The sequence below is a fragment of the Salmo salar genome, chromosome 06, assembly GCF_965601325.2.
Source record: "Salmo salar chromosome 06, fSalSal1, whole genome shotgun sequence".
NCBI lineage: Eukaryota > Metazoa > Chordata > Actinopteri > Salmoniformes > Salmonidae > Salmo > Salmo salar.
Genome location: NC_138296.1, coordinates 94,981,027 through 95,008,593, shown reverse-complemented (window position 1 = coordinate 95,008,593; position 27,567 = coordinate 94,981,027). Strand labels below are relative to the sequence as shown.

Here is a 27,567-nt window from a genome sequence, read left to right as displayed (position 1 = left end):
ACATAAATCAGTGGTCTAATAAAACAGAAATCAGTGGTCTAATAAAACAGAAATCAGTGGTCTAATATAATTGCTATTGTAGTCAACGAGTCTCATGTATGACCACTGCAAACCGTCGATGCACACAGAGACGCACGCAAGCATACACGCCCACACACACACACACACACACACACACACACACACACACACACACACACACACACACACACACACACACACACACACACACACACACACACACACACACACACACACACACACACACACACACACACACACACACACACACACCATATGATTAGCATTGCCTACCGTTTGAAAATGTGGCCATCCCAATACAGGAAAGGGAGTGGACCATCAGTATAAATAAACACAACAACTACTGTCTAATCTAGTTCAACTAATGTGGTCCCTAAGGAAAGACACAGGGTGCTTAACAGTGTGTTTGTGTCTTTTGAAGGATGGAGTTATGAGAGAGAGAGAGAGATAGAAAGAAAGAAAGAAAGAGAGATAGAGAGAGAGAAAGAAAGAGAGATAGAGAGAGAGAAAGAGAGAGAGAGAGAGAGAGAGAGAGAGAGAGCGAGAGAGAGAGCGAGAGAGAGAGAGCGAGAGAGGGAGAGAGAGAGAGTTGAATAAGGAAATAGCAGACACTTCAAACTGGAATACTTTTGATGACACAAGTGAAGACCAAGTTCAAGGTATTTAAGAATAAATGATAATAATTCATATTTCATATTGTAGCTATCTGAAAGTGTGTTGTTTTACTTATTTTTGATGTGATATCATGTTATATATTTTAAAGCATCATACACTGATTGTACAAAACATTATGACAGAGTGAGCAGGTTAATCCAGGTGAAAGCTATGATCCCTTATTAATATCACTTGTTATATCCACTTCAATCAGTGTAGATGAAGGGGAGGAGACATGGTTAAAGAAGGATTTTTAAGCCTTGAGACAATTGAGACATGGATTGTGTATGTGTGTCATTCAGAGGGTGAGTGAGCAAGGCTAAATATTTAAGCACCTTTGAACGGGGTATGGTAGTAGGTGCCAGGCACACCGGTTTGAGTGTGTCAAAAACTGCAACACAAGAACGCTCAACAGTTTCCTGTGTGTATCAAGAATGGTCCACCACCCAAAGGACATCCAGCCAACTTGACGCAACTGTGGGAAGCGTTGGAGTCAACATGGGGCCAGCATCCCTGTGGAAACGCTTTTCAACACCTTGTAGAGTCCCATGCCCTTACGAATTGAGGCAGTTCTGAGGGCAAAAAGGTGGGGGGGGGGGGGGGGGGGTGGTGCGACTCAGTATTAGGAAGGTGTTCCTAGTGTTTGTACATTCGGTGTATACGTCTACACACTTTAACCTGGATCGGACAGATATTTTAATACGCTTACATGACTAGTGTTATTTGAAACAGTGGGTATTAACGATGTACTGTAGTAATAATGCATTTTAAAGAACCGTCGAATGCGGGAAACCCCGAGTCGCGTCTCAAATGGCACCCTATTCCCTATATAGTGCTCTACTTTTGGCCAGGGCCCTATGGCACCCTATTCCCTATATAGTGCCCCTTTCCCTACTTTTGGCCAGGGCCCTATGGCACCCTATTCCCTATATATATAGTGCTCTACTTTTGCCCAGGGCCCTATGGCACCCTATTCCCTATATAGTGCTCTACTTTTGCCCAGGGCCCTATGGCACCCTATTCCCTATATAGTGCTCTACTTTTGCCCAGGGCCCTATGGCACCCTATTCCCTATATATAGTGCTCTACTTTTGGCCAGGGCCCTATGGCACCCTATTCCCTATATATATAGTGCTCTACTTTTGGCCAGGGTCCCATACTGACAGTAGTGCACCGGGGAATAGGGTGCCACCTCAGACGACAGCCTACATCTCAGATCCTCTACAGCTTCCTTTGACACAGGGTGTATGCACAATGCCACTGGCAGTAAACAGTTACTAAAGATCAACTGTTCTGTGACTGTTCTGTGACTGTTCTGATACAGAACGTTAGCGTTCGGTGTTCTATCCACAAACTGACAGACTGTGAATTTAATATTTTAGCTTACTGAATCCCAGAGGGTAATAGATACACACTTTTGTACGGACCTCTGTGTTTTTAAATCATGTTTCCACTTTTCACAAATCGCATTTCACTCCTCTGTGGGAAAGTTACATGAATTGATTTCATTTGATTGATTGATGGATTAATTGATTGATTGATTGCTTGATGGATTAATTGATGTGTTCATTTTCAGCCCAGGGCAGGACCCTAGAGACACTGATGTGGATCAGCGCATTATAAAAGGATGGGTTCCAGCTGCAGTGGTCAGAAACGTCAGAAAGTTGACATCCAGCATCCAGGGAAAGGCTCTCAAACCACCAACTCCACCAACCACACTGTGAGTACCTATATACACACCCAACTCCTCCAACCACACTGTGAGTACCTATATACACACCCAACTCCTCCAACCACACTGTGAGTACCTATATACACACCCAACTCCTCCAACCACACTGTGAGTACCTATATACACACCCAACTCCTCCAACCACACTGTGAGTACCTATATACACACCCAACTCCTCCAACCACACTGTGAGTACCTATATACACACCCAACTCCACCAACCACACTGTGAGTACCTATATACACACCCAACTCCTCCAACCACACTGTGAGTACCTATATACACACCCAACTCCTCCAACCACACTGTGAGTACCTATATACACACCCAACTCCACCAACCACACTGTGAGTACCTATATACACACCCAACTCCACCAACCACACTGTGAGTACCTATATACACACCCAACTCCACCAACCACACTGTGAGTACCTATATACACACCCAACTCCTCCAACCACACTGTGAGTACCTATATACACACCCAACTCCTCCAACCACACTGTGAGTACCTATATACACACCCAACTCCACCAACCACACTGTGAGTACCTATATACACACCCAACTCCTCCAACCACACTGTGAGTACCTATATACACACCCAACTCCACCAACCACACTGTGAGTACCTATATACACACCCAACTCCACCAACCACACTGTGAGTACCTATATACACACCCAACTCCACCAACCACACTGTGAGTACCTATATACACACCCAACTCCTCCAACCACACTGTGAGTACCTATATACACACCCAACTCCACCAACCACACTGTGAGTACCTATATACACACCCAACTCCACCAACCACACTGTGAGTACCTATATACACACCCAACTCCTCCAACCACACTGTGAGTACCTATACACCCAACTCCACCAACCACACTGTGAGTACCTATATACACACCCAACTCCTCCAACCACACTGTGAGTACCTATATACACCCAACTCCACCAACCACACTGTGAGTACCTATATACACACCCAACTCCACCAACCACACTGTGAGTACCTATATACACACCCAACTCCACCAACCACACTGTGAGTACCTATATACACACCCAACTCCTCCAACCACACTGTGAGTACCTATATACACACCCAACTCCACCAACCACACTGTGAGTACCTATATACACCCAACTCCTCCACTCACACTGTGAGTACCTATATACACACCCAACTCTTCCAACCACACTGTGAGTACCTATATACACCCAACTCCTCCAACCACACTGTGAGTACCTATATACACCCAACTCCACCAACCACACTGTGAGTACCTATACACACCCAACTCCTCCAACCACACTGTGAGTACCTATATACACCCAACTCCTCCACCCACACTGTGAGTACCTATATACACCCAACTCTTCCAACCACACTGTGAGTACCTATATACACACCCAACTCTTCCAACCACACTGTGAGTACCTATATACACCCAACTCCACCAACCACACTGTGAGTACCTATATACACACCCAACTCCACCTACCACACTGTGAGTACCTATATACACACCCAACTCCACCAACCACACTGTGAGTACCTATATACACACCCAACTCCTCCAACCACACTGTGAGTACCTATATACACACCCAACTCCACCAACCACACTGTGAGTACCTATATACACCCAACTCCTCCACTCACACTGTGAGTACCTATATACACACCCAACTCTTCCAACCACACTGTGAGTACCTATATACACCCAACTCCTCCAACCACACTGTGAGTACCTATATACACCCAACTCCACCAACCACACTGTGAGTACCTATACACACCCAACTCCTCCAACCACACTGTGAGTACCTATATACACCCAACTCCTCCACCCACACTGTGAGTACCTATATACACCCAACTCTTCCAACCACACTGTGAGTACCTATATACACCCAACTCCTCCAACCACACTGTACTGTATGTATGAAAGATGACATGGGTCCCCAGATCCTCAAAAAGTTCTACAGCTGCACCATCGAGAGCATTCTGACCGGTTGCATCACCGCCTGGTATGTCGAATGCTCGGCATCCGACCGCAAGGCCCCACAGAGGGTAGTGCGTACAGCCCAGAACATCACTGGGGCCAAGCTTCCTGCCATCCAGGACCTCTATACCAGGCGGTGTTAGAGGAAGGCCCAAAAAATTGTCAAAGTCTCCAGTCACCCTAGTCATAGACTGTTCTCTCTGCTACCGCACGGCAAGGAATACCGGAGCGCCAAATCTAGGTCCAAAAGGCTCCTAACCCGGAAGCTTATAAGAAATCCCGCTATGCCCTCCGACGAACCATCAAACAGGTAAAGCATCAATACAGGACTAAGATCGAATCGTACTACACCGGCTCTGACGCTCGTCGGATGTGGCAGGGCTTGCAAACGATTACAGACTACAAAGGGAAGCACAACAGTGACACGAGCCTACCAGATGAGCTAAATAACTTCTATGCTCGCTTCGAGGCAAGTAACACTGAAACATGCATAAGAGCATCAGCTGTTCTGGATGACTGTGTGATCACTCTCTCCGCAGCCAATGTGAGTAAGACCTTTAAACAGGTCAACATTCACAAGGCTGCAGGGCCAGACTGATTACCAGGACTTGTACTGTGAGAATGCACTGACCAACTGGCAAGTGTCTTCACTGACATTTTCAACCTCTCCCTGTCCGAGTCTGTAATACCAACATGTTTCAAGCAGACCGCCATAGTCCCTGTGCCCAAGAACACTAAGGTAACCGGCCTAAATGACTACCGACCCATAGAAATCACATCTGTAGCCATGAAATGCTTGGAAAGGCTGGTCATGGCTCACATCAACACCATTATCCTAGAAAGAGGGTAGTGCGTACAGCCCAGTACATCACTGGGGCCAAGCTTCCTGCCATCCATGACCTCTATACCAGGCGGTGTCAGAGGAAGCCCCAAAAATGGTCAAAGACTCCAGCCACCCAAGTCATAGACTGTTCTCTCTACTACCGCACGGCATGCGGTACCGGAACACCAAGTCTAAGTACAAGAGGCTTCTAAACAGCTTCTACCCCCAAGCCATAAGACTCCTGAACAGCTAATCAAATGGCTACCCAGACTATTTGCATTGCCCCCCCCCCCCTTTCTTCACTGCTGCTACTCTGTTATTATCTATGCATAGTCACTTTAATAACTCTACCTACATGTACATATTATCTCAATTACCTCAACACTGGTGCCCCCGCACATTAACTCTGTACCAGTACACCCTGTACATAGCCTCCACATTGACTCTGTACCGCTACCCCCTGTATATAGCCTCCACATTGACTCTGTACCGGTACCCCCTGTATATAGCCTCCACATTGACTCTGTACCGGTACCCCCTGTATATAGCCTCCACATTGACTCTGTACCGGTACCCCCTGTATATAGCCTCCACATTGACTCTGTACCGGTACCCCCTGTATATAGCCTCCACATTGACTCTGTACCGCTACCCCCTGTATATAGCCTCCACATTGACTCTGTACCGTTTCCCCCTGTATATAGCCTCCACATTGACTCTGTACCGGTACCCCCTGTATATAGCCTCCACATTGACTCTGTACTGGTACCCCCTGTATATAGCCTCCACATTGACTCTGTACCGCTACCCCCTGTATATAGCCTCCACATTGACTCTGTACTGGTACCCCCTGTATATAGCCTCCCCGTTGACTCTGTACCGGTACCCCCTGTATATAGCCTCCACATTGACTCTGTACCGGTACCCCCTGTATATAGCCTCCACATTGACTCTGTACCGGTACCCCCTGTATATAGCCTCCACATTGACTCTGTACCGGTACCCCCTGTATATAGCCTCCACATTGACTCTGTACCGGTACCCCCTGTATATAGTCTCCACATTGACTCTGTACCGGTACCCCCTGTATATAGTCTCCACATTGACTCTGTACCGGTACCCCCTGTATATAGCCTCCACATTGACTCTGTACCGGTACCCCCTGTATATAGCCTCCACATTGACTCTGTACCGGTACCCCCTGTATATAGCCTCCACATTGACTCTGTACCGGTACCCCCTGTATATAGCCTCCACATTGACTCTGTACCGGTACCCCGGCCTCCCGCTCGACCGGTACCCCTGAGCCTCCACATTGACTCTGTACCGGTACCCCCTGTATATAGCCTCCACATTGACTCTGTACCGGTACCCCCGATAGCCCCCTGCTCGACCGTATACCCGGCCCCACTATTGTTATTTAGTGCTGCTCTTTAATTATTTGTTATTCTTATCTCTTACTTTTTTGGGGGTATTTTCTTAAAACTGCATTGTTGGTTAAAGGCCTTGTTTTAACACTGCTGCTACTTGCTGTTTATTATCTATGCATAGTCACTTTACCCCTACCTACCGTACATGTACAGATGACCTCCACTCACCTTAACCCCCGCACATTGAATTGTTACCGATACCCCTTGTATATAGCCTCAATATTGTTATTTTATTTTGTTTTAGCTTATTTAGTAAGTATTTTCTTAACTCTATTTTCTTAAAACAGCATTGTTGGTTAAGGGCTTGTAAAATAAGCATTTCATCGTATTCAGCGCACGTGACATTTGATTTGATTTGACAATAGAGTAACGAAAGTGGACAATTCATTCCACTGTTTCTCAAAACGGTTATTTGACCCTTTGCCCTATTTTTGTTCCATGTATGACATCATAGATGTGAATCAGGGATTAACATGGTTACTGATTTTCTAGATTTATTTGGTGTCTTTATGAATAACGATAATATGACATCTTATCATTCTCACAAATATATTTTCCCCACTCAGGCACACAATACGGAACAGGCTTCCGGTAATGGTAAGTTACAATTTTTCAACCTTTTTCATAACATCATTTGTTAACCTGTTTCAGAACATCATTTGTCAACCTGTTTCATAACATCATTTGTCAACCTGTTTCAGAACATCATTTGTCAACCTGTTTCAGAACATCATTTGTTAACCTGTTTCATAACATCATTTGTCAACCTGTTTCAGAACATCATTTGTTAACCTGTTTCATAACATCATTTGTCAACCTGTTTCAGAACATCATTTGTTAACCTGTTTCAGAACATCATTTTTCAACCTGTTTCATAACATCATTTGTCAACCTGTTTCAGAACATCATTTGTTAACCTGTTTCATAACATCATTTGTTAACCTGTTTCATAACATCATTTGTTAACCTGTTTCAGAACATCATTTTTCAACCTGTTTCAGAACATCATTTTTCAACCTGTTTCAGAACATCATTTGTCAACCTGTTTCATAACATCATTTGTCAACCTGTTTCAGAACATAATTTTGCAAACCCTTTTACAATGACGACTATTGTCCGAGTTTTACTGACACGAAACCCTTATTTCTTGATATTAAGCAAACTTCACCTTTACATATATTCCTGTCCCTTCCAGACGAAGACGTTGTCATTGCTCTGCACGACTTCAAACCAACCGCTGACAATGACCTACCGTTCAGAAAGGGAGAGAAGCTTCAGATCCTCCAGGAGTGAGTAGACTACAGTTCTGATTTAGAACAAACGGTCACTCATTATTATAATAGGGAGATGTCATGCTAATGTTGGGTTCTCAGATAATAGTCTGATAACATATCCTCGGTGTAATAATACAGGATAGCAGTACCCTTTGGAGGTGCCGTTACGTACCTCATTTTGACTTGTAACGAAATAGACAAAACATGCTCTATTGTTGTTCTTTGAAGGAACGGGGACTGGTGGCTTGCTAAGTCACTGGTGACGGGAGAGGAAGGGTGCATTCCATGTACGTACGTGGCCAGAGTAGACACCTTAGAAATAGAAAAGTAAGTGAATCTGCTCTGACATAAGTCAGCCATTTTCTTTTTGATAATTGAACACTTCGAACATGGGTTATCATACGTTTACAATACATACTTCACAATAGATCATTATAAATGAACTGAGTTGTGTTGACAGGAAATTAAAAACACTTTCCTTTCCTGTATCAGTATGCTTCCTGTATCCATATCCTTCCTGTATCAGTATGCTTCCTGTATCAGTATGCTTCCTGTATCAGTATGCTTCCTGTATCCGAATGCTTCCTGTATCCGAATGCTTCCTGTATCCGTATGCTTCCTATATCCGTATGCTTCCTGTATCCGTATGCTTCCTGTATCAGTATGCTTCCTGTATCCGTATACTTCCTGTATCCGTATGCTTCCTGTATCCGTATACTTCCTGTATCCGTATGCTTCCTGTATCCGTATGCTTCCTGTATCAGTATGCTAAGTATGTAACACATTATTTGGCAACACTTCCCTGTTCTTCCATGTATTGTAGATGGTTTTTCAAGGACCTGAGTCGTCGAGAGACAGAGCGTCTGCTCCTGGCTCCGGGGAATAAAGTTGGGTCATTTCTAGTTCGAGAGAGTGAGACCACCAAAGGTCAGAATCATCCTCTCGGCCTTTTAAAGTACAACGTCTCCATTTTCAACACAACATTTATTTTTTTATTCAAAATAGCTCCAAAAATATAATACTGAAAGACTTGGAATGGACAAATCATCCATCTTGTATCTATAACCATATAATTGACATTAACAGAATTGACATATACAGTAAACAAACTGATACAAACCAATATCAAGGACTGAAAAAAAGACTCGTAAAACTGTAAGCTAATCAAATCAAATGTTATTTTATTTGTCACATACACATGGTTATCAGATGTTAATGTGAGTGTAGCGAAAAATGATTGTGCTTCTAGTTCCCGACCGTGCAGTAGTATCTAACACACTAACACTGTATGTATCATTGACATGTCGCCCCCAAAGGTGCTTTCTCCCTGTCCGTCAGAGACGCAGGGCCGGAGCATGGGGATGTGGTGAAGCACTACAAGATCCGCTCCCTGGATAACGGAGGGTTCTACATCTCTCCGTCTACTTCCTTCTCCTCCCTGCAGGAGCTGGTCAAGCACTACACCCGTGAGTTAAAATGACCATAAACATTTTTCTTTATTTCCCTGGATAGTCTACTGTTGAAGTTTTCCTGGGGTAAAGAATACATTTTTTTGAAAATAAATTTTAAAAAACCCATAAAAGGGGGTTTGAGGTTAAAGTTCATTTTCCCTCTTAAGGTCAAGGAGTAAAAGCCGTAGACTGGAATCCAATCATCGTGTAGCATTTCAAAGTAAACCAGCTACAACACCGATGTTGTTCAACCTGAGTGTAGATTTAAGCAGCGCTACGTTGGTCGTGGCCTCGTGATTCACTTGAGATTGCGTAACGTTCTATCACTGCTTGGTGAACAATCACTGACCTCTTCACCGCTTCAGCAAACTTAACAACTTGACTTCCTTACACGTAAAATAGACCAAATAGGCCAACCTATATCTATCTATATGTTACCTGTATGAGAGGATGAGGATCGTTTTTTACCAGCTGGCAGGAAGTACATCAACTCTTTATATATAGTGAAGTAAAGTCATCTTGATTAGAAGCTTAAGGAGGTTCTCTGCCTTATGTTGTGCACCGCTTCATTTCCTGTCGAGGTGAGCAGTGTTCTTTCCTCTACTATGGTAACCTAATAACCAAGTAAGCAGACCAGCCCCCCCAGATACATTCGTAAGTCAGATCGCTTCACTCTTCACTCTCATCAAATCACATTTTATTTGTACCCTGAGCCGAATACAACGGTTGTAGACTTTACAATGAAATGCTTGCTTACGAGCCCTTCTCAACAATGTAGAACATTTGTATTTGTAGCATAAGAGAAATAAAATACACAAGAATGGCACTATATACAGGGAGTACCAGTACCAGATCAATGTGGAGCTATATACAGGGAGTACCAGATCACTGTGGAGCTATATACAGGGAGTACCAGTACCAGATCACTGTGGAGCTATATACAGGGAGTACCAGTACCAGATCAATGTGGATCTATATACAGGAAGTACCAGATCAATGTGGAGCTATATACAGGAAGTACCAGTACCAGATCAATGTGGAGCTATATACAGGGAGTACCAGTACCAGATCAATGTGGAGCTATATACAGGAAGTACCAGATCAATGTGGAGCTATATACAGGAAGTACCAGATCAATGTGGAGCTATATACAGGAAGTACCAGTACCAGATCAATGTGGAGCTATATACAGGAAGTACCAGATCAATGTGGAGCTATATACAGGAAGTACCAGTACCAGATCAATGTGGAGCTATATACAGGGAGTACCAGTACCAGATCAATGTGGGGCTATATACAGGAAGTACCAGATCAATGTGGAGCTATATACAGGGAGTACCAGATCAATGTGGAGCTATATACAGGAAGTACCAGATCAATGTGGAGCTATATACAGGGAGTACCAGATCAATGTGGAGCTATATACAGGGAGGCCCAGATCAATGTGGAGCTATATACAGGGAGTACCAGATCAATGTGGAGCTATATACAGGGAGGCCCAGATCAATGTGGAGCTATATACAGGGAGTACCAGTACCAGATCAATGTGGAGCTATATACAGGAAGTACCAGATCAATGTGGAGCTATATACAGGGAGTACCAGATCAATGTGGAGCTATATACAGGGAGGCCCAGATCAATGTGGAGCTATATACAGGGAGTACCAGATCAATGTGGAGCTATATACAGGAAGTACCAGATCAATGTGGAGCTATATACAGGGAGTACCAGATCAATGTGGAGCTATATACAGGGAGTACCAGTACCAGATCAATGTGGAGAGGTATGAGGTATTTAAGATAGATACAGTGCATTCGGGAAAGTATTCAAACCCCTTGACTTTTTCCACATATTGTTACGTTACAGCCATATTCTAAAATGGATGAAATAGATTTTTATCCTTATTTTTATCTGTAAACAATACTCCATAATGACAAAGCAACAACAGGTTTTCTGAAATGTTAGCACATTTATTAAAATTAAAAAACAGCACTTCCTAAGTGGCACAGTGGTTTAAGGCACTGCATTGCAGTGCTAGAGGCATCACTCTGAGACCTGGGTTCAATCCCAGGTGTGTTGCAGCTGGCTGCGACTGGGATACTCATGAAGTGGTATGTGTTGGTGCGGTTCGCTTCCTGGGTTAAGGATACATGGCTCTCGACCTTTGCCTCTTCTGAGTCTGTACAGAACTTGCAGTGATGAGACTGTAACTACCAATTGGATATCATGAGAAAGGGGTCAAAAATGGATATACCTTATTTACTTAAGTATTCAGCCCCTTTGCTATGAGACTTGAAATTGAGCTCAGGTACATCCTGTTACTATTGATCATCCTTGAGATGTTTTTAAAACTTGATTGGAGTCCCCCTGTGGCAGCATCATGCTGTGGGGCCTTCCCTGTGGCTCTGTTGGTAGAGCATGGTGTGCGCAACGCCAGGGTTGTGGGTTTGATTCCCACGGGGGGCCAGTACAAAAAAATAATTATGAAATGTATGCATTCACTACTGTAAGTCGCTCTGGATAAGAGCGTCTGCTAAATGACTTAAATGTAAAATGGGATGTTTTTTCAGCGGCAGGGACTGGGTGACTAGTCAGGGTTGAGGAAAGATGAACAGAGTAAAGAGAACTCCTTAATGAAAACCTGCTCCAAAGCGCTCAGGACCTCAGAAGGTTCACTTTCCAACAGGACAATGACTCTTAGCACAAGTTGACTTGAAACCGATCTAACATCTCTGGAAAGACCTGAAAATATCTGTGCAGCGACGCTCCCCATCCAGCTTGAGAGAATCTGCAGAGAAGAATGGGAGAAACTCCCCAAATACAGGAGTGCCACGATTGTAGCGTAATACCCAAGAAGACTCGAGACTGTAATCGCCGCCAAAGGTTCTTCAACAAAGTACTGAGTGTGCCTCCTGGGTGGTGCAGTGGTCTAAGGCACTGCATCACAGTGCTAGCTGTGCCACCAGAGATTCTGGGTTTGAGCCCAGGCTCTGTCGCAGCTGGCTGCGACTGGGAGGCCCATGGGGCGACGCACAATTGGCCCAGCATTGTCTGGGTTAGGGAGGGTTTGGCTGGCATGAATATCCTTGTCTCATCGTGCACTAGCGACTCCTGTGGTGGTCCAGGTGCAGTTCACGCTGGCCAGGTGTATGGTGTTTCCTGAGACACATTGGTGAGGCTGGTTTCTGGGTTGGATGTGCATTGTGTCAAGAAGCAGTGCGGCTTGGCTTGGCTTGGCTTGGGTTGGGTTGTGTTTTGGAGGACGCGTGGCTCTCAACCTTTGCCTCTCCCGAGTCCGTACGGGAGTTGCAGCGATGAGACAGGACTGTAACTACTACCAATGGATACCACAAGAGTAAGGGGTTAAAAAAAAAATACTGAGTAACCGGTCTGAATACTTGCATAAATGTGTTATTTCAGTTTTTTTTATTGATAATATATTTGCAAAAATTTATAAAAACATATTTTTGCTTTTTCATTATGGTGTGTAGATTGTTGAGGGCATTTAAAAAATTTTTTTTTTACAATAACGTAACAAAATATGGAAAAAGTCAAGGGGTCTGAATACTTTCCGAATGCACTGTATTTAAAGCGGAGTCGCCATAAAATAGTATTTTATTAATCCCCCAGAGGGGAAATTTGATTGCACCAGCCAATACATACATTACCAATAAATACGCCATAAAAACGCAACACAGACACTAAAATCAGCACATTATCAATGAATAATAACATCTAAGTGTTTGTGTTAAAAAGCCTCATAGCCTATGGTTGAAAGGATCTGCTGAAACGTTCCGTGGGTTCTGTTTGGGACCTTGTAAAAATGCAGCCTTCTTTACAAATTGGAACACTGGAATGTGAGACATGATCTACTCCTCCATTAGGATGACAGATGTAATCTACAGGATGACAGATGTAATCTACAGGATGACAGATGTAATCTATACCTCCATTAGGATGACAGATGTAATCTACAGGATGACAGATGTAATCTACAGGATGACAGATGTAATCTACAGGATGATAGATGTAATCTATACCTCCATTAGGATGACAGATGTAATCTACAGGATGACAGATGTAATCTACAGGATGATAGATGTAATCTATACCTCCATTAGGATGACAGATGTAATCTACAGGATGACAGATGTAATCTACAGGATGACAGATGTAATCTATACCTCCATTAGGATGACAGATGTAATCTACAGGATGACAGATGTAATCTATACCTCCATTAGGATGATAGATGTAATCTACACCTCCACTAGGATGACAGATGTAATCTACAGGATGCCAGATGTAATCTACACCTCCACTAGGATGACAGATGCAATCTACAGGATGACAGATGTAATCTATACCTCCATTAGGATGACAGATGTAATCTACAGGATGACAGATGTAATCTATACCTCCATTAGGATGATAGATGTAATCTACACCTCCACTAGGATGACAGATGTAATCTACAGGATGCCAGATGTAATCTACACCTCCACTAGGATGACAGATGTAATCTACAGGATGACAGATGTAATCTACAGGATGACAGATGTAATCTACACCTCCACTAGGATGACAGATGTAATCTACAGGATGACAGATGTAATCTACACCTCCACTAGGATGACAGATGTAATCTACACCTCCACTAGGATGACAGATGTAATCTATACCTCCATTAGGATGACAGATGTAATCTACAGGATGACAGATGTAATCTACAGGATGACAGATGTAATCTACAGGATGACAGATGTAATCTACACCTCCACTAGGATGACAGATGTAATCTACACCTCCACTAGGATGACAGATGTAATCTACAGGATGACAGATGTAATCTACACCTCCAATAGGATGACAGATGTAATCTACAGGATGACAGATGTAATCTACACCTCCATTAGGATGATAGATGTAATCTACAGGATGACAGATGTAATCTACACCTCCATTAGGATGATAGATGTAATCTACAGGATGACAGATGTAATCTATACCTCCATTAGGATGACAGATGTAATCTACAGGATGACAGATGTAATCTACAGGATGACAGATGTAATCTACACCTCCAATAGGATGACAGATGTAATCTACAGGATGACAGATGTAATCTACAGGATGACAGATGTAATCTATACCTCCAATAGGATGACAGATGTAATCTATACCTCCAATAGGATGACAGATGTAATCTACACCTCCATTAGGATGACAGATGTAATCTACACCTCCAATAGGATGACAGATGTAATCTATACCTCCAATAGGATGACAGATGTAATCTATACCTCCAATAGGATGACAGATGTAATCTATACCTCCATTAGGATGACAGATGTAATCTACACCTCCAATAGGATGACAGATGTAATCTACAGGATGACAGATGTAATCTACACCTCCAATAGGATGACAGATGTAATCTACACCTCCAATAGGATGACAGATGTAATCTATACCTCCAATAGGATGACAGATGTAATCTATACCTCCATTAGGATGACAGATGTAATCTACACCTCCATTAGGATGACAGATGTAATCTATACCTCCAATAGGATGACAGATGTAATCTACACCTCCAATAGGATGACAGATGTAATCTACACCTCCATTAGGATGACAGATGTAATATATACCTCCAATAGGATGACAGATGTAATCTACACCTCCAATAGGATGACAGATGTAATCTATACCTCCAATAGGATGACAGATGTAATATATACCTCCAATAGGATGACAGATGTAATCTACACCTCCAATAGGATGACAGATGTAATCTACACCTCCAATAGGATGACAGATGTAATCTATACCTCCAATAGGATGACAGATGTAATCTACACCTCCATTAGGATGACAGATGTAATATATACCTCCAATAGGATGACAGATGTAATCTACACCTCCAATAGGATGACAGATGTAATCTACACCTCCATTAGGATGACAGATGTAATATATACCTCCAATAGGATGACAGATGTAATCTACACCTCCAATAGGATGACAGATGTAATCTACACCTCCATTAGGATGACAGATGTAATATATACCTCCATTAGGATGACAGATGTAATCTACACCTCCATTAGGATGACAGATGTAATCTACACCTCCAATAGGATGACAGATGTAATCTACACCTCCAATAGGATGACAGATGTAATCTACACCTCCATTAGAATGATATAAATCCTAATTTGTTTTTTTGGAATGATTTTTACATTTGTGTGTAAGTATTTCGACATAATCTACACATTCTCATATTGAACTTCTAACATGAGTGGGGCGGGTGTGGCTTCAAGACATTGCTCTCAAGAGCAGCGCTTCACTTATTTTGACTGCTCCAACACAGTTCCACCTCCGACAGCAAAAAACATCCGCTAGGCTGGTGTCTGCCATCGCCGGTTAACACTTGATCCGATTGAATCCAGGCCTAAATGTCATGTAAAGTGAAGACTTCAAAAACATGGCAGAGTTTTTTGGTTTGTTTGTTATTTCAAATAATCAGGCCTCTGGAAAGGTTACTAAACTAGTGAGCATGGTTCACCAAATCACGTTTGTTACACGTCTTCAGATGCCTTTTGGCTGGGTGCTCTAACGCAATCAATAACAATGAAAATGTATAAATAGTGTTTCTCTCTGCTGAGCAACAGGGATGGCTGACAGGCTGTAATTCTCTCTGGGGTCTGTTGCTGAGCAACAGGGATGGCTGACAGGCTGTAATTCTCTCTGGGGTCTGTTGCTGAGCAACAGGGATGGCTGACAGGCTGTAATTCTCTCTGGGGTCTGTTGTTGTGTCACAGGGATGGCTGACAGGCTGTAATTCTCTCTGGGGTCTGTTGTTGTGTCACAGGGATGGCTGACAGGCTGTAATTCTCTCTGGGGTCTGTTGTTGTGTCACAGGGATGGCTGACAGGCTGTAATTCTCTCTGGGGTCTGTTGTTGTGTCACAGGGATGGCTGACAGGCTGTAATTCTCTCTGGGGTCTGTTGTTGTGTCATAGGTACGTGTGATGGGTTGTGTCAGCGTCTGAACGCCCCCTGCAAGCCGAAGGCCCCCATTCAGCCGTGGGCCCAGGACGAGTGGGAGATCCCCAGAGACACGCTGAAAATGGTCAGGAAGTTGGGAGCAGGACAGTTTGGAGAAGTCTGGATGGGTACGAGATATACTGAAGCAATGTGTGTGTGTGTGTGTGTGTGTGTGTGTGTGTGTGTGTGTGTGTGTGTGTGTGTGTGTGTGTGTGTGTGTGTGTGTGTGTGTGTGTGTGTGTGTTATGTTTATCTTTGCATTAATGTTCTTCCCACTTTTCTCCAGACTGTCATCAGTCCGTTACATAAGGCTTATGACTTATGGGATTCCTCTCGTATCGTCCCCTATGGCCAGGTTACTATAAGGGCAATCAGAAGGTGGCAGTGAAGACCCTGAAGGAAGGGACCATGGAGCCTGAGGCCTTCCTCCAGGAGGCTAACCTGATGAAGCAGCTGCAACACGACAGACTGGTCCGCCTCCACGCCGTCGTTACCATGGAACCCATCTACATCGTCACAGAGTTCATGATCAATGGTGAGAGAGAGAGAGAGAGAGAGAGAGAGAGAGAGAGAGATTTGGTGTGTGTGTAACCATGGTGAGAGAGAGAGAGAGAGAGAGAGAGAGAGAGAGATTTGTTGTGTGTGTAACCATGGTGAGAGAGAGATAGGCTACAGTCACGTATCTGAAATTACATGATTAATTGATCACGAAAAGCATGCAGTTACATGCTGTATAACTCTGACGATAGAGCTAAATGTGTGCAATTGTTTCGCATGGAATAATCATACGTTTGTAGTTCTGACTATGCTCTTCAAGAGGTGATGATATTACAACTAAATAATGGTAACATTTCTTTGCAAATCCCCTTGAAAACGTCGTGCAGTTGTCGAGGTTTTTAGTGGAGCTGGATGTCTCCTTGCAGCCCAGGAGACAAAACGGAACGCAGCTTATTGTGACGTTTTATTGACAATGACCTATTGCAATTTATTCCTGACCAAGATGGCTGCCATTATCGGCTCATTCTAGAGCTTTGCAGGTCTGTGACATCAGCCACTCTAGTAAATGATAATATCTCAATGGGAAGGACGCTGCTATGTGCTTTAGTCATTGCAGGAAATATTATGAAGAAAATGTAATTACACTTTCTTTTATGGTCTTTCAACCTGTTATTTACCTGTTATTTACCTGGTATTCCTCTAGAAATGTACAGTATGTGGTAACAATGGGTTAGTGTTTCTGCACGCTGGTAAGTACCTAGATGTTTCTGTACTGTGAAGTAAAGTGCCACAGTTCTAACAGCTTTGTGCGTCTTCTTTTCTTATCTACAGGAAGTCTGTTGGACTTCCTGAAAACAGACGAGGGCAAGAAGTTGAAGCTCACCAAACTGATAGACATGTCAGCCCAGGTGGGACCTCATACAAGTCATTCCTCTAAAACAACTTAATTGTCGGAGTCAAATGTACATGAAATTTAAAAACTGCTCAACAGGAAATGGAAACATGATCCGGTCAATTGTGTATGACTCTAAGATGTATATTGTATTACATTTGGCATTTTTATTGTATTTATTTATTTATTTTTATTTAACCTTTATTTAACTAGGCAAGTCAGTTAAGAACAAATTCTTATTTACAATGACGCCCTACCAAAAGGCAAAAGATCTCCTGCGGGGACGGGGGCCTGGGATTAAAAATAAAAAATATTGAAAATATTTGACCAGTATCATATGCCAAATGTTATACCCCTATATTTGATCTTTAAATCAAATCAAATTGTATTAGTCACATGCGCCGAATACTACAGGTGTGTAGACCTTACAGTGAAATGCTTACTTACGAGCCCTTAACCGACAATGCAGTTAAAAAAAAAAATCTGAATAAGAAATAAAAGTAACAAGTAATTAAAGAGCGACAGTAAAATAACAATAGGTGGCTACCGGTATAGAGTCAATGTGTGGGGGCACATTGTTCCAAAACCATGTCTTGATTTAAAAAAAGATGAAAGATGAGTTTGCAATTTGAAGAACGCTAGACTCTCTCTGAATAGCTTCCTAGCAACACTACGGTATGCACTAGTCAATGTGTGTCCTAAAATGGCATCCTATTTTGATATAGTGTACTGCTTTTGACCAGAGCCCTATGTGTAGTGGACTAGGTAGGATAATAGGGTGCCATTTGATGAGGCAGGTACTGAATCAAACACCAGTTGAGGAAACAAAACAAACATTTCAGAGAAGTCAACTATTTATAGTCTGTCATACATCCGTTTTAAAAAGCAGTTTATTTTTTTTTCTGCACAAACACGTGGAAAGTGTCAGTTTTAGCTAGCTAGTGTGTGAAATGAGGTGGTTTATGTGGTTTCTGTGGCGGGCTAAAAAGGGCTGATTGTGTACTGCTGGGTTTTCAAGCCCCGCCCTGCTCCATCATTAACATCCGGACAGGAAGTCAAGTGAGGTCGTTTTTATTTATTTTTTCCGCCACCATGGCATTCGCCCCTCTGAGACCACACGTGTCACTTCCTTTGAGAGGACATATCCTGTCTAACCCACTTTACTGTGACAGTGGATGCGTTCGGCATCCTTTTTACAATGTGGTGCACTACTTTTGACCCTGGCCCCTGGTCAAAATGTATGAACTATATAAGGTAGAAGGTATCCTTTGAGATGCACCGAGGTCTGACTAGAATAGAGTGAAGGAGCGTTGTGACTGCAAAGGAACAAAATAAGTCAGAGTATTGAAATGGTCTGACATCCGGTGATGCATGTGTGTACAGTAGCCAACATGAGTCTCCGTGTTTTTATCAATCGTTTGGGTCCAGAATGATTCTATCTAAAATAGAACTCTGAAAACTATTTTATAAAAATGACTGTCTAGAAATGTCTAAATGATCTGTCTGTCTCTGTCTCTCTCATCTCTCTCTCGTCTCTCTCTCTCTGTCTCTCTCTCTCTCTCTCTCTCTCTCTCTCTCTCTCTCTCTCTGTCTCTCGTCTCTCTGTCTCTGTCTGTCTCTCTCGTCTCTGTCTGTCTCTCTCGTCTCTCTCTCTCTCTCTCTCTCTCTCGTGTACTAGATAGCTGAAGGCATGGCCTACATTGAGAAGAAGAACTATATCCACAGAGACCTGCGAGCCGCCAACATTCTGGTCAATGAGACGCTCCACTGCAAGATAGCAGACTTTGGCCTGGCCAGGATCATAGATACAGAGTACACAGCAAAAGAAGGTATGCCCTACCAGCCCTACCAGCCTGCTAACGTTAGCCCTACCAGCCTGCTAACGTTAGCCCTACCAGCCTGCTAACGTTAGCCCTACCAGCCTGCTAACGGTAGCCCTACCAGCCTGCTAACGTTAGCCCTACCAGCCTGCTAACGTTAGCCCTACCAGCCTGCTAACGTTAGCCCTACTAGCCTGCTAACGTTAGCCCTACCAGGCTACTAATGCTACTTTAGCACTGAATTAGTCAGCCAGTTGCTATCAACAACTAGCTTACAGCTACAGTGCCCTCAGAAAGTATTCATGCTCCTTGATTTATTCCACATTTTGTTGTGTTACAGCCTGAATTCAAAATGGATTACATTCTTTTATCACCCATCTACAGACAATACCCCATAATGACAAAGTGAAAACAGAAATATTACATTTACATAAGTATTCACACCCTTGAGTCAATATTTTGTAGGAACATTCACTATCTTCTTGGTAAACAACTCCAGTGTACAGTGTATACAGGCCAGCAGAATACCACCCTGTATCCCACTGCTGGCTTGCTTCTGAAGCTAAGGAGTGTTGGTCCTGGTCAGTTTCTGTATGGGAGACCAGATGCTGCTGGAAGTGGTGTTGGAGGGATAGTAGGTCGGCACTTTTTCCACTGGTCTAAAAAATATCCCAGTGCAATGATTGGGGACTTTGTCCTGTGTAGGGGGGATGTTAAACGGGTGTCCTGACTCTCTGTGGTCACTAAAAGATCTCATGGCACTTATCGTAAGAGTAGGGGTGCTAACCCCAGTGTCCTGGAAAAATTCCCAATCTAGCGCTCATATCATCGTGGTCACCTAATCATCCCCAGTTTACAATTGTCTCATTAATCTCCTCTCCCCTGTAACTATTCCCCAGGTTGTTGCTGTAAATGAGAATGTGTTCTCAGTTAACTTTACCTGGTTAAATAAAAAATAAAATATATAAGGCCTTTTAGGTTATTGTTCTGCTGAAAGGTGAACTCATCTCCCAGTGTCTGTTGGAAAGCAGACTGAACCAGGTTTTCCTCTACGATTTAACCTGTTCTTTGATTTATTGCATTTCTTTTTTATTCTGAAAAACTTCCCAGTCCTTGCTCCCGAGTGGTGCAGCGGTCTAAGGCACTGCATCTCAGTGCAAGAGGCATCACTACAGTCCCTGGTTTGATTCCAGGCTGTATCACATCTGGCCATGATTGGGAGTTCTATAGTGTGGCGTACAATTGACCCACCGCCATCCGGGCTAGGCCGTTATTGTAAATAAGAATTTGTTCTTAACTGACTTGCCTAGTTACAAGCATACCCATAACATTATGCAGCCACCATTATGCTTGAAAATATGGAGAGTGGTACTCAGTTACGTGTTGTGTTGGATTTACCCCAAACATAACACTTTGTATTCAGGACAAAATGTTCATTGCTTGGTCACATTTTTTGCAGTTTTACTTTAGTGCCTTGTTGCAAACAGGATGCATGTTTTGGATTTTTTTTTATGTGTACAGGCTTCCTTATTTTCACTTCTGTCAAGTTCTTGATCAATCCTCAGTTTTGTCCTATTTTTATTTATTTATTTATTTTTATTTCCCCTTTATTTAACCAGGTAGGCTAGTTGAGAACAAGTTCTCATTTACAACTGCGACCTGGCCAAGATAAAACAAAGCAGTGCGACAGAAACAACAACACAGAGTTACACATGGAATAAACAAGCCTACAGTCAATAACACAATAGAAAAAAGAAAGTCTATGTACACTGAGGGAAAAAAGTATTTGATCCCCTGCTGATTTTGTACGTTTGCCCACTGACAAAGAAATGATCAGTCTATAATTTTAATGGTAGGTTTATTTGAACAGTGAGAGACAGAATAACAACAAAGAAATCCAGAAAAACGCATGTCGAACATTTTATAAATTGATTTGCATTTTAATGAGGGAAATAAGTATTTGACCCCCTCTCAATCAGAAAGATTTCTGGCTCCCAGGTGTCTTTTTATACAGTTAACGAGCTGAGATTAGGAGCACACTCTTAAAGGGAGTGCTCCTAATCTCAGTTTGTTACCTGTAAAAAAGACACCTGTCCACAGAAACAATCAATCAAAACGGATGGCACTGTGATAGACTGCATCCAGTTTTCTGAGTAGAGTAGAGTATTGGAAGCTATTTTGTAGATGACATCGCCGAAGTCGAGGATCGGTAGGATAGTCAGTTTTACTAGGGTAAGTTTGGCGGCGTAAGTGAAGGAGGCTTTGTTGCGAAATAGAAAGCCGATTCTAGATTTGATTTTGGATTGGAGATGTTTGATATGAGTCTGGAAGGAGAGTTCACAGTCTAGCCAGACACCTAGGTATTTGTAGTTGTCTACGTATTCTAGGTCAGAACCGTCCAGAGTAGTGATGTTAGTCAGGCGGACGGGTGCAGGCAGCGATTGTATGGCATTGAAGCTCGTTTGGAGGTTAGTTAACACAGTGTCCAAAGAAGGGCCAGATGTATACCGAATGGTGTCGTCTGCGTAGAGGTGGATCAGGGAATCACCCGCAGCAAGAGCGACATCGTTGATATATACAGAAAAAAGAGACGGCCTGAGAATTGAACCCTGTGGTACCCCCATAGAGACTGTCAGAGGTCCGGACAACAGGCACTGCGATTTTACACACTGAACTCTGTCTGCAAAGTAGTTGGTGAACCAGGCGACGCAGTCATTTGAGAAACCAAGGCTATTGAATCTGCCGATAAGAATACGGTGATTGACGAAAGCCTTGGCCAGGTTGATGAAGACGGCTGCACAGTACTGTCTTTTATCAATGGCGGTTATGATATCGTTTAGTACCTTGAGCGTGGCTGAGGTGCACCCGTGACCAGCTCGGAAACCGGATTGCACAACGGACAAGGTACGGTGGGATTCTAAATGGTCGATGATCTGTTTATTAACTTGGCTTTCAAAGACTTTAGAAAGGCAGGGCAGGATGGATATAGGTCTGTAACAGTTTGGGTCTAGAGTGTCACCCCCTTTGAAGAGGGGGATGACAGCGGCAGCTTTCCAATCTTTAGGGATCTCGGACTGAACGAAAGAGAGGTTGAACAGACTGGTAATAGGGGTTGCAACAATGGCGGTGGATAATTTTAGAAAGAGAGGGTCCAGATTGTCTAGCCCAGCTGATTTGTACGGGTCCAGGTTTTGCAGCTCTTGCAGAATGTTTTGATTATCATGGATTTGTCGGTGTTGACCGTGTCGCCTAGCCTCATGTTCTCCATGGACTTTAGTGTCCCAAAACCTTTTGGTGTTAGAGCTACAGGATGCACATTTCTGTTTGAAAAAGCTAGCCTTTGCTTTCCTGACTGACTGTGTGCATTGGTTCCTGACTTCCCTGAACAGTTGCATATCGCAGGGACTATTCGATGCTATTACAGTCCGCCACAGGATGGTTTTGTGCTGGTCAAGGGCCCCAGCCATCAATCACAGCCATTCAACTCCGTAACTGTTTTAAAGTCAACATTGGCCTCATGGTGAAATCCTGTAGCGGTTTCCTTCCTCTCCGGCAACTGAGTTAGGAAGGACACCTGTATCTTTGTAGTGACTGGGTGTATTGATACACCATCCAAAGTGTAATTAATAATTTCCCCATGCTCAAAGGGATATTCAAGGTATGCTTTTCTTCTTTTTTTACCCATCTACCAATAGGTGCTCTTCTTTGTGAGGCGTTGGTAAAAACCTCCCTGGTCTTTGTGGTTAAATCTGTGTCTGAAATGCACTGCTCGACTGAGAGACCTTACAGATATTATGTGTGGGGTAGAGAGATGTGGTAGTCATTTAAAAATAATGTTAAACACTATTATTGCACACAGAGTGAGTCCATGCAATTTAATATGTGACTTGTTAAGCACATTTTTACTCCTGAACTTTGCCATAACAAAGGGGTTGAATACTTATTGACTCAAGACATTTAAGCTGTTCATTTTTTATAATTTCTTTACCATTTCTAAAAACATAATTCAACTTTGACATTATGGGGCATTGTGTGTAGGCCAGTGACCAACAATCTCAATTTAATCCACTGTAAATTCAGGCTGTAACACAACAAAATGTGGAAAAAGTCAAGGGGTGTAAATACTTTCTGAAGGCACTGTACATTAAAGTAAACCAAAGTTTTGGAAATACATGACACCATCTAACCAGTTATTAAAGAATGTTAGCTATATGCAATTATATTAGCCAGCAATCTAGTCAACTCTTTAGCCAACTAGTTATTAGCCTAGCCAGCCTAACCAACCACCGTGGTTATGGTCGAAATGTAGTGGAGACCTGCTAGAACACAACACAACACAATACAACACAACACAACTAAAACAACACAACACAACTGACCACAGATCAAAAGAGCAGAGACTTACAGGTTGATGGCTTAGGCCCATCAGATGGTAAGAGCAGAGACTTATAGATTGATGACTGGGGGCCATCAGATGGTAAGAGCAGAGACTTACAGATTGATGGTCGGGGCCCATCAGATGGTAAGATCAGAGACTTACAGAATGATTACTGCGTTTGTCCGTGACTGCGTTTGTCCGTGACTGCGTTGTCCGTGACTGCGTTGTCCGTGACAGCGTTGCAGGAACATTGCCTCATTGATAATAAAGCGTGATCAGATTGAATCTAGGCCTTAGATGATAGCGTAGGTCATTACTGGGAGGTTTGTCCATTTTGGTTTAGATAAAAGTCACCAAAAAACGAGAAAAATGTAACTACTTAGGTGCAAATACCCCAAAGTTTCTGACTGATAACTGATTGTTGCTGATTGTGACTTTTGAGAACTAGTGAGAACAGAGAGAGGTATACATCTTCAGGATGAGTTAGCCAGCTGACATCAATAAGCAACAAGAAATAACTATCGATGTTCTGGTTCATTAAGACATCTCGACTTAGATATGTGTTTTTGGTTGTTGACTCAATTAGACCCATGCCCATTTCAAGTTTATATTTCCCCAAAATAAAAATATTTTTTTCCTGAAATTTTAGGCAAGTTAGCTGGCTATCTAATCTCTCCTGGTTTATAGTATACCCTTTTGCTTATCTCGAAAGTAGATTAATCACCGTTGCTCTGAAACTGATCTTTGGTTCCGTTCTAGATGTCTATCTTTTTCCTCTGTGAGAAAATAACATTATTGCTTGCGATATGGATTGATAATTCATTTGACACAACAAATTTTAAATAATCTCTTGCTCTCTCTCTCTCTCTCTCTCTCTCTCTCTCTCTCTCTCTCTCTCTCTCTCTCTGTCTCTCTCTGTCTCTCTCTCTTTCTCTCTCTTTCTCTCTCTGTGTGTATCTCTCTCTCATTTCAATTCAAAAGGCTTTATTGGCATGGGGAAACACATGTTATCATTGCCAAAGCAAGTGAAATAGATAATAAACAAAAGTGAAATAAACAATTAAAATTAACAGTAAAAATTACACTTACAAAAGATCCAAAATAATAGAGATATTTCAAATGTCATATTATGTCTATATACAGTGTTGTAACAATGTTCAAATAGTTAAAGTACAAAAGGGAAAAGAAATAAACATAAATACGGGTTGTACAACGTGTAACAACTGTGCAGGTTATAAATCACATCAGGTTTCGTCATCTCTCTCTCCCTCCCTCTTTCTCACACCAGGTGCTAAGTTTCCCATTAAGTGGACAGCTCCGGAGGCCATCAACTTTGGAACGTTCAGTATAAAGTCAGACGTCTGGTCTTTCGGCATCCTGCTGACTGAGATAGTCACCTATGGAAGAATTCCCTATCCAGGTAAAAACAATGCTCCAAACCACAGACAGGAATGGTAGAGACAGGGCTCCAAACCACAGACAGGAATGGTAGAGACAGGGCTTAAACCACAGACAGGAATGGCAGAGACAGGGCTCCAAACCACAGACAGGAATGGTAGAGACAGGGCTTAAACCACAGACAGGAATGGCAGAGACAGGTCTTAAACCACAGACAGGAATGGCAACAGCACTAGACCAGACCTGGGCACCAGGAATATCCTTTCTCCCTCTTAACACCCCCCCTCTCCCTCCCTCCCTCCCTCCCTCCCTCCCTCCCTCCCTCCCTCCCTCCCTCCCTCCCTCCCTCCCTCCCTCCCTCCCTCCCTCCCTCCCTCCCTCCCTCAGGTATGACAAACCCTGATGTGATTCGTAACCTGGACAGGTGTTACAGGATGCCCTGTCCAGAGGGTTGTCCTGGGGAACTATATGACCTCATGATGACCTGCTGGAAGGAGAGACCAGAGGAACGGCCCACCTTCGAACACCTGCAGGACACTCTCAATGACTTCTTCATCGCCACTGAGGGACAATATGAGATGCAGATCTGACGGTGAACTCAAAGTCATCAGTCAATGCTTCTGTCAAAGCCCCCCCCCCCCCAAAAAACTATTTTTTGGGACGGACAAATGTCAACGTTTAAAAGTTCTTGTTTTAATGCTCGAGGAAGACATGGAAATTTCATCCCTACATCCTTACATGTCCATATATATGAGATGCAGCCCTGATTGAGCCAAGCCATGATGTAGTGAGATTGGCCTGCTGTGGCCCATGTTACTCAACACAGATCTACTATAGTTACTGCCTGGAACCATGCTAAAAAGGACCGTGTGAAAAGAAAAGAAAATATCAAAGCCAGGACAGTTCGTTTCAGGTCGGGCACAGTAGTGTGAAAAGAGTACAACGACTTTTTCACACCACGGTACGAGATCCGGCCCTGAGACTGGTTCATTAATCCAAGAGGACGGCAATGGAAACCTCAGAGTTTGAAGTAGAAACAGACTCCTTCATCTGACTGCACTTATTTACGTCGGTCCTTGTCTGTTAATAAGGACTTGTGGCATAGCCATAGAAAAAGATAAATAGATTTAAACAGGCAGACTGATGAAACGAGACAAAAAAACGAGAGGCCAATGGATTGACCAAGATTTGGGACCGGTAGAGACAACAACTGATCCTGAGACGGGTGGGTTGGGTTGGGGTGGGTTGGGTTGGGTGGGGTTGGGTTGGGTTGGGTTGGGGTGGGGTTGGGTTGGGTTGGGTTGGGTTGGTTGGGTTGGGTTGGGTTGGGTGGGGTGCAACAGTGTTTTGGCATGGTGATGGTTATGGTATGGGCTAGGTCGGGACAGGACCTCACAGACTTGCCTTCATCCTCATAGACTTGCCTACATACTACTCTTTCTCTTGGTTCCTCATGGGGGGAAAAAAAGGCTTCTACAAGAGAGAACCCAACAGAACACATTTTCATGTCAGGCCTACTTTGCTCTTTTATACAGTCATTTTAATGTGCATACAACGCTATAGGGCTCCTGAATTATGAAATTTGATCAATACAAATGTATATTATTGGTAATTTAATTGATGCTGCTTCAAGGGAATTTTGAGAACCATATGACATGACCTTACAGTAAAGTCCCCACATGGTAAAATGACTATTTGTGCCACTGTAGTAAATATTTTAGGAGCTGATAAAATAGCAGTAGGTACACTGTAGGATGATAGATGGGTAGCATATTTAATGGGTACATTGTTACAATGGGGATGGTTTTTAGATTGTGACAAGTAACCTCAACATCAATGGTAATTTGTTAATTAAGATGCTAGTTACTCCATGTCTTGACCTAGAAACTCAGTCTTGAAATAAAACTCTCCCTTTCCTCTTTTCAATAAAAAAAGTAATTGCTTATGGATACTCCCCTCATACAACTATTTGGGTAGCCTAGTGGTTAGAACGTTGGACTAGTAACCAGCAGGTAGCCTAGTGGTTAGAACGTTGGACTAGTAACCAGCAGGTAGCCTAGTGGTTAGAACGTTGGACTAGTAACCAGCAGGTAGCC

The 27,567-nt window shown here is 43.0% G+C and overlaps 1 protein-coding gene across 1 annotated transcript; it reads left to right on the top strand.

The window, feature by feature from the left end:
* The first annotated feature begins 421 nt into the window (after window positions 1-421).
* blk (BLK proto-oncogene, Src family tyrosine kinase) lies at window positions 422-26,693 on the top strand. The gene is made up of 13 exons (XM_014206232.3): window positions 422-701; window positions 2,273-2,416; window positions 7,274-7,304; window positions 7,903-7,996; window positions 8,210-8,308; window positions 8,805-8,908; window positions 9,298-9,447; window positions 16,461-16,613; window positions 16,841-17,020; window positions 17,815-17,891; window positions 19,554-19,704; window positions 25,362-25,493; window positions 25,859-26,693. Exons 2-13 carry the CDS (start codon window positions 2,324-2,326, stop codon window positions 26,059-26,061), a joined length of 1,467 nt encoding a protein of 488 aa, XP_014061707.2. The 5' UTR covers window positions 422-701; window positions 2,273-2,323; the 3' UTR covers window positions 26,062-26,693.
* The last annotated feature ends 874 nt before the right edge of the window (window positions 26,694-27,567 follow it).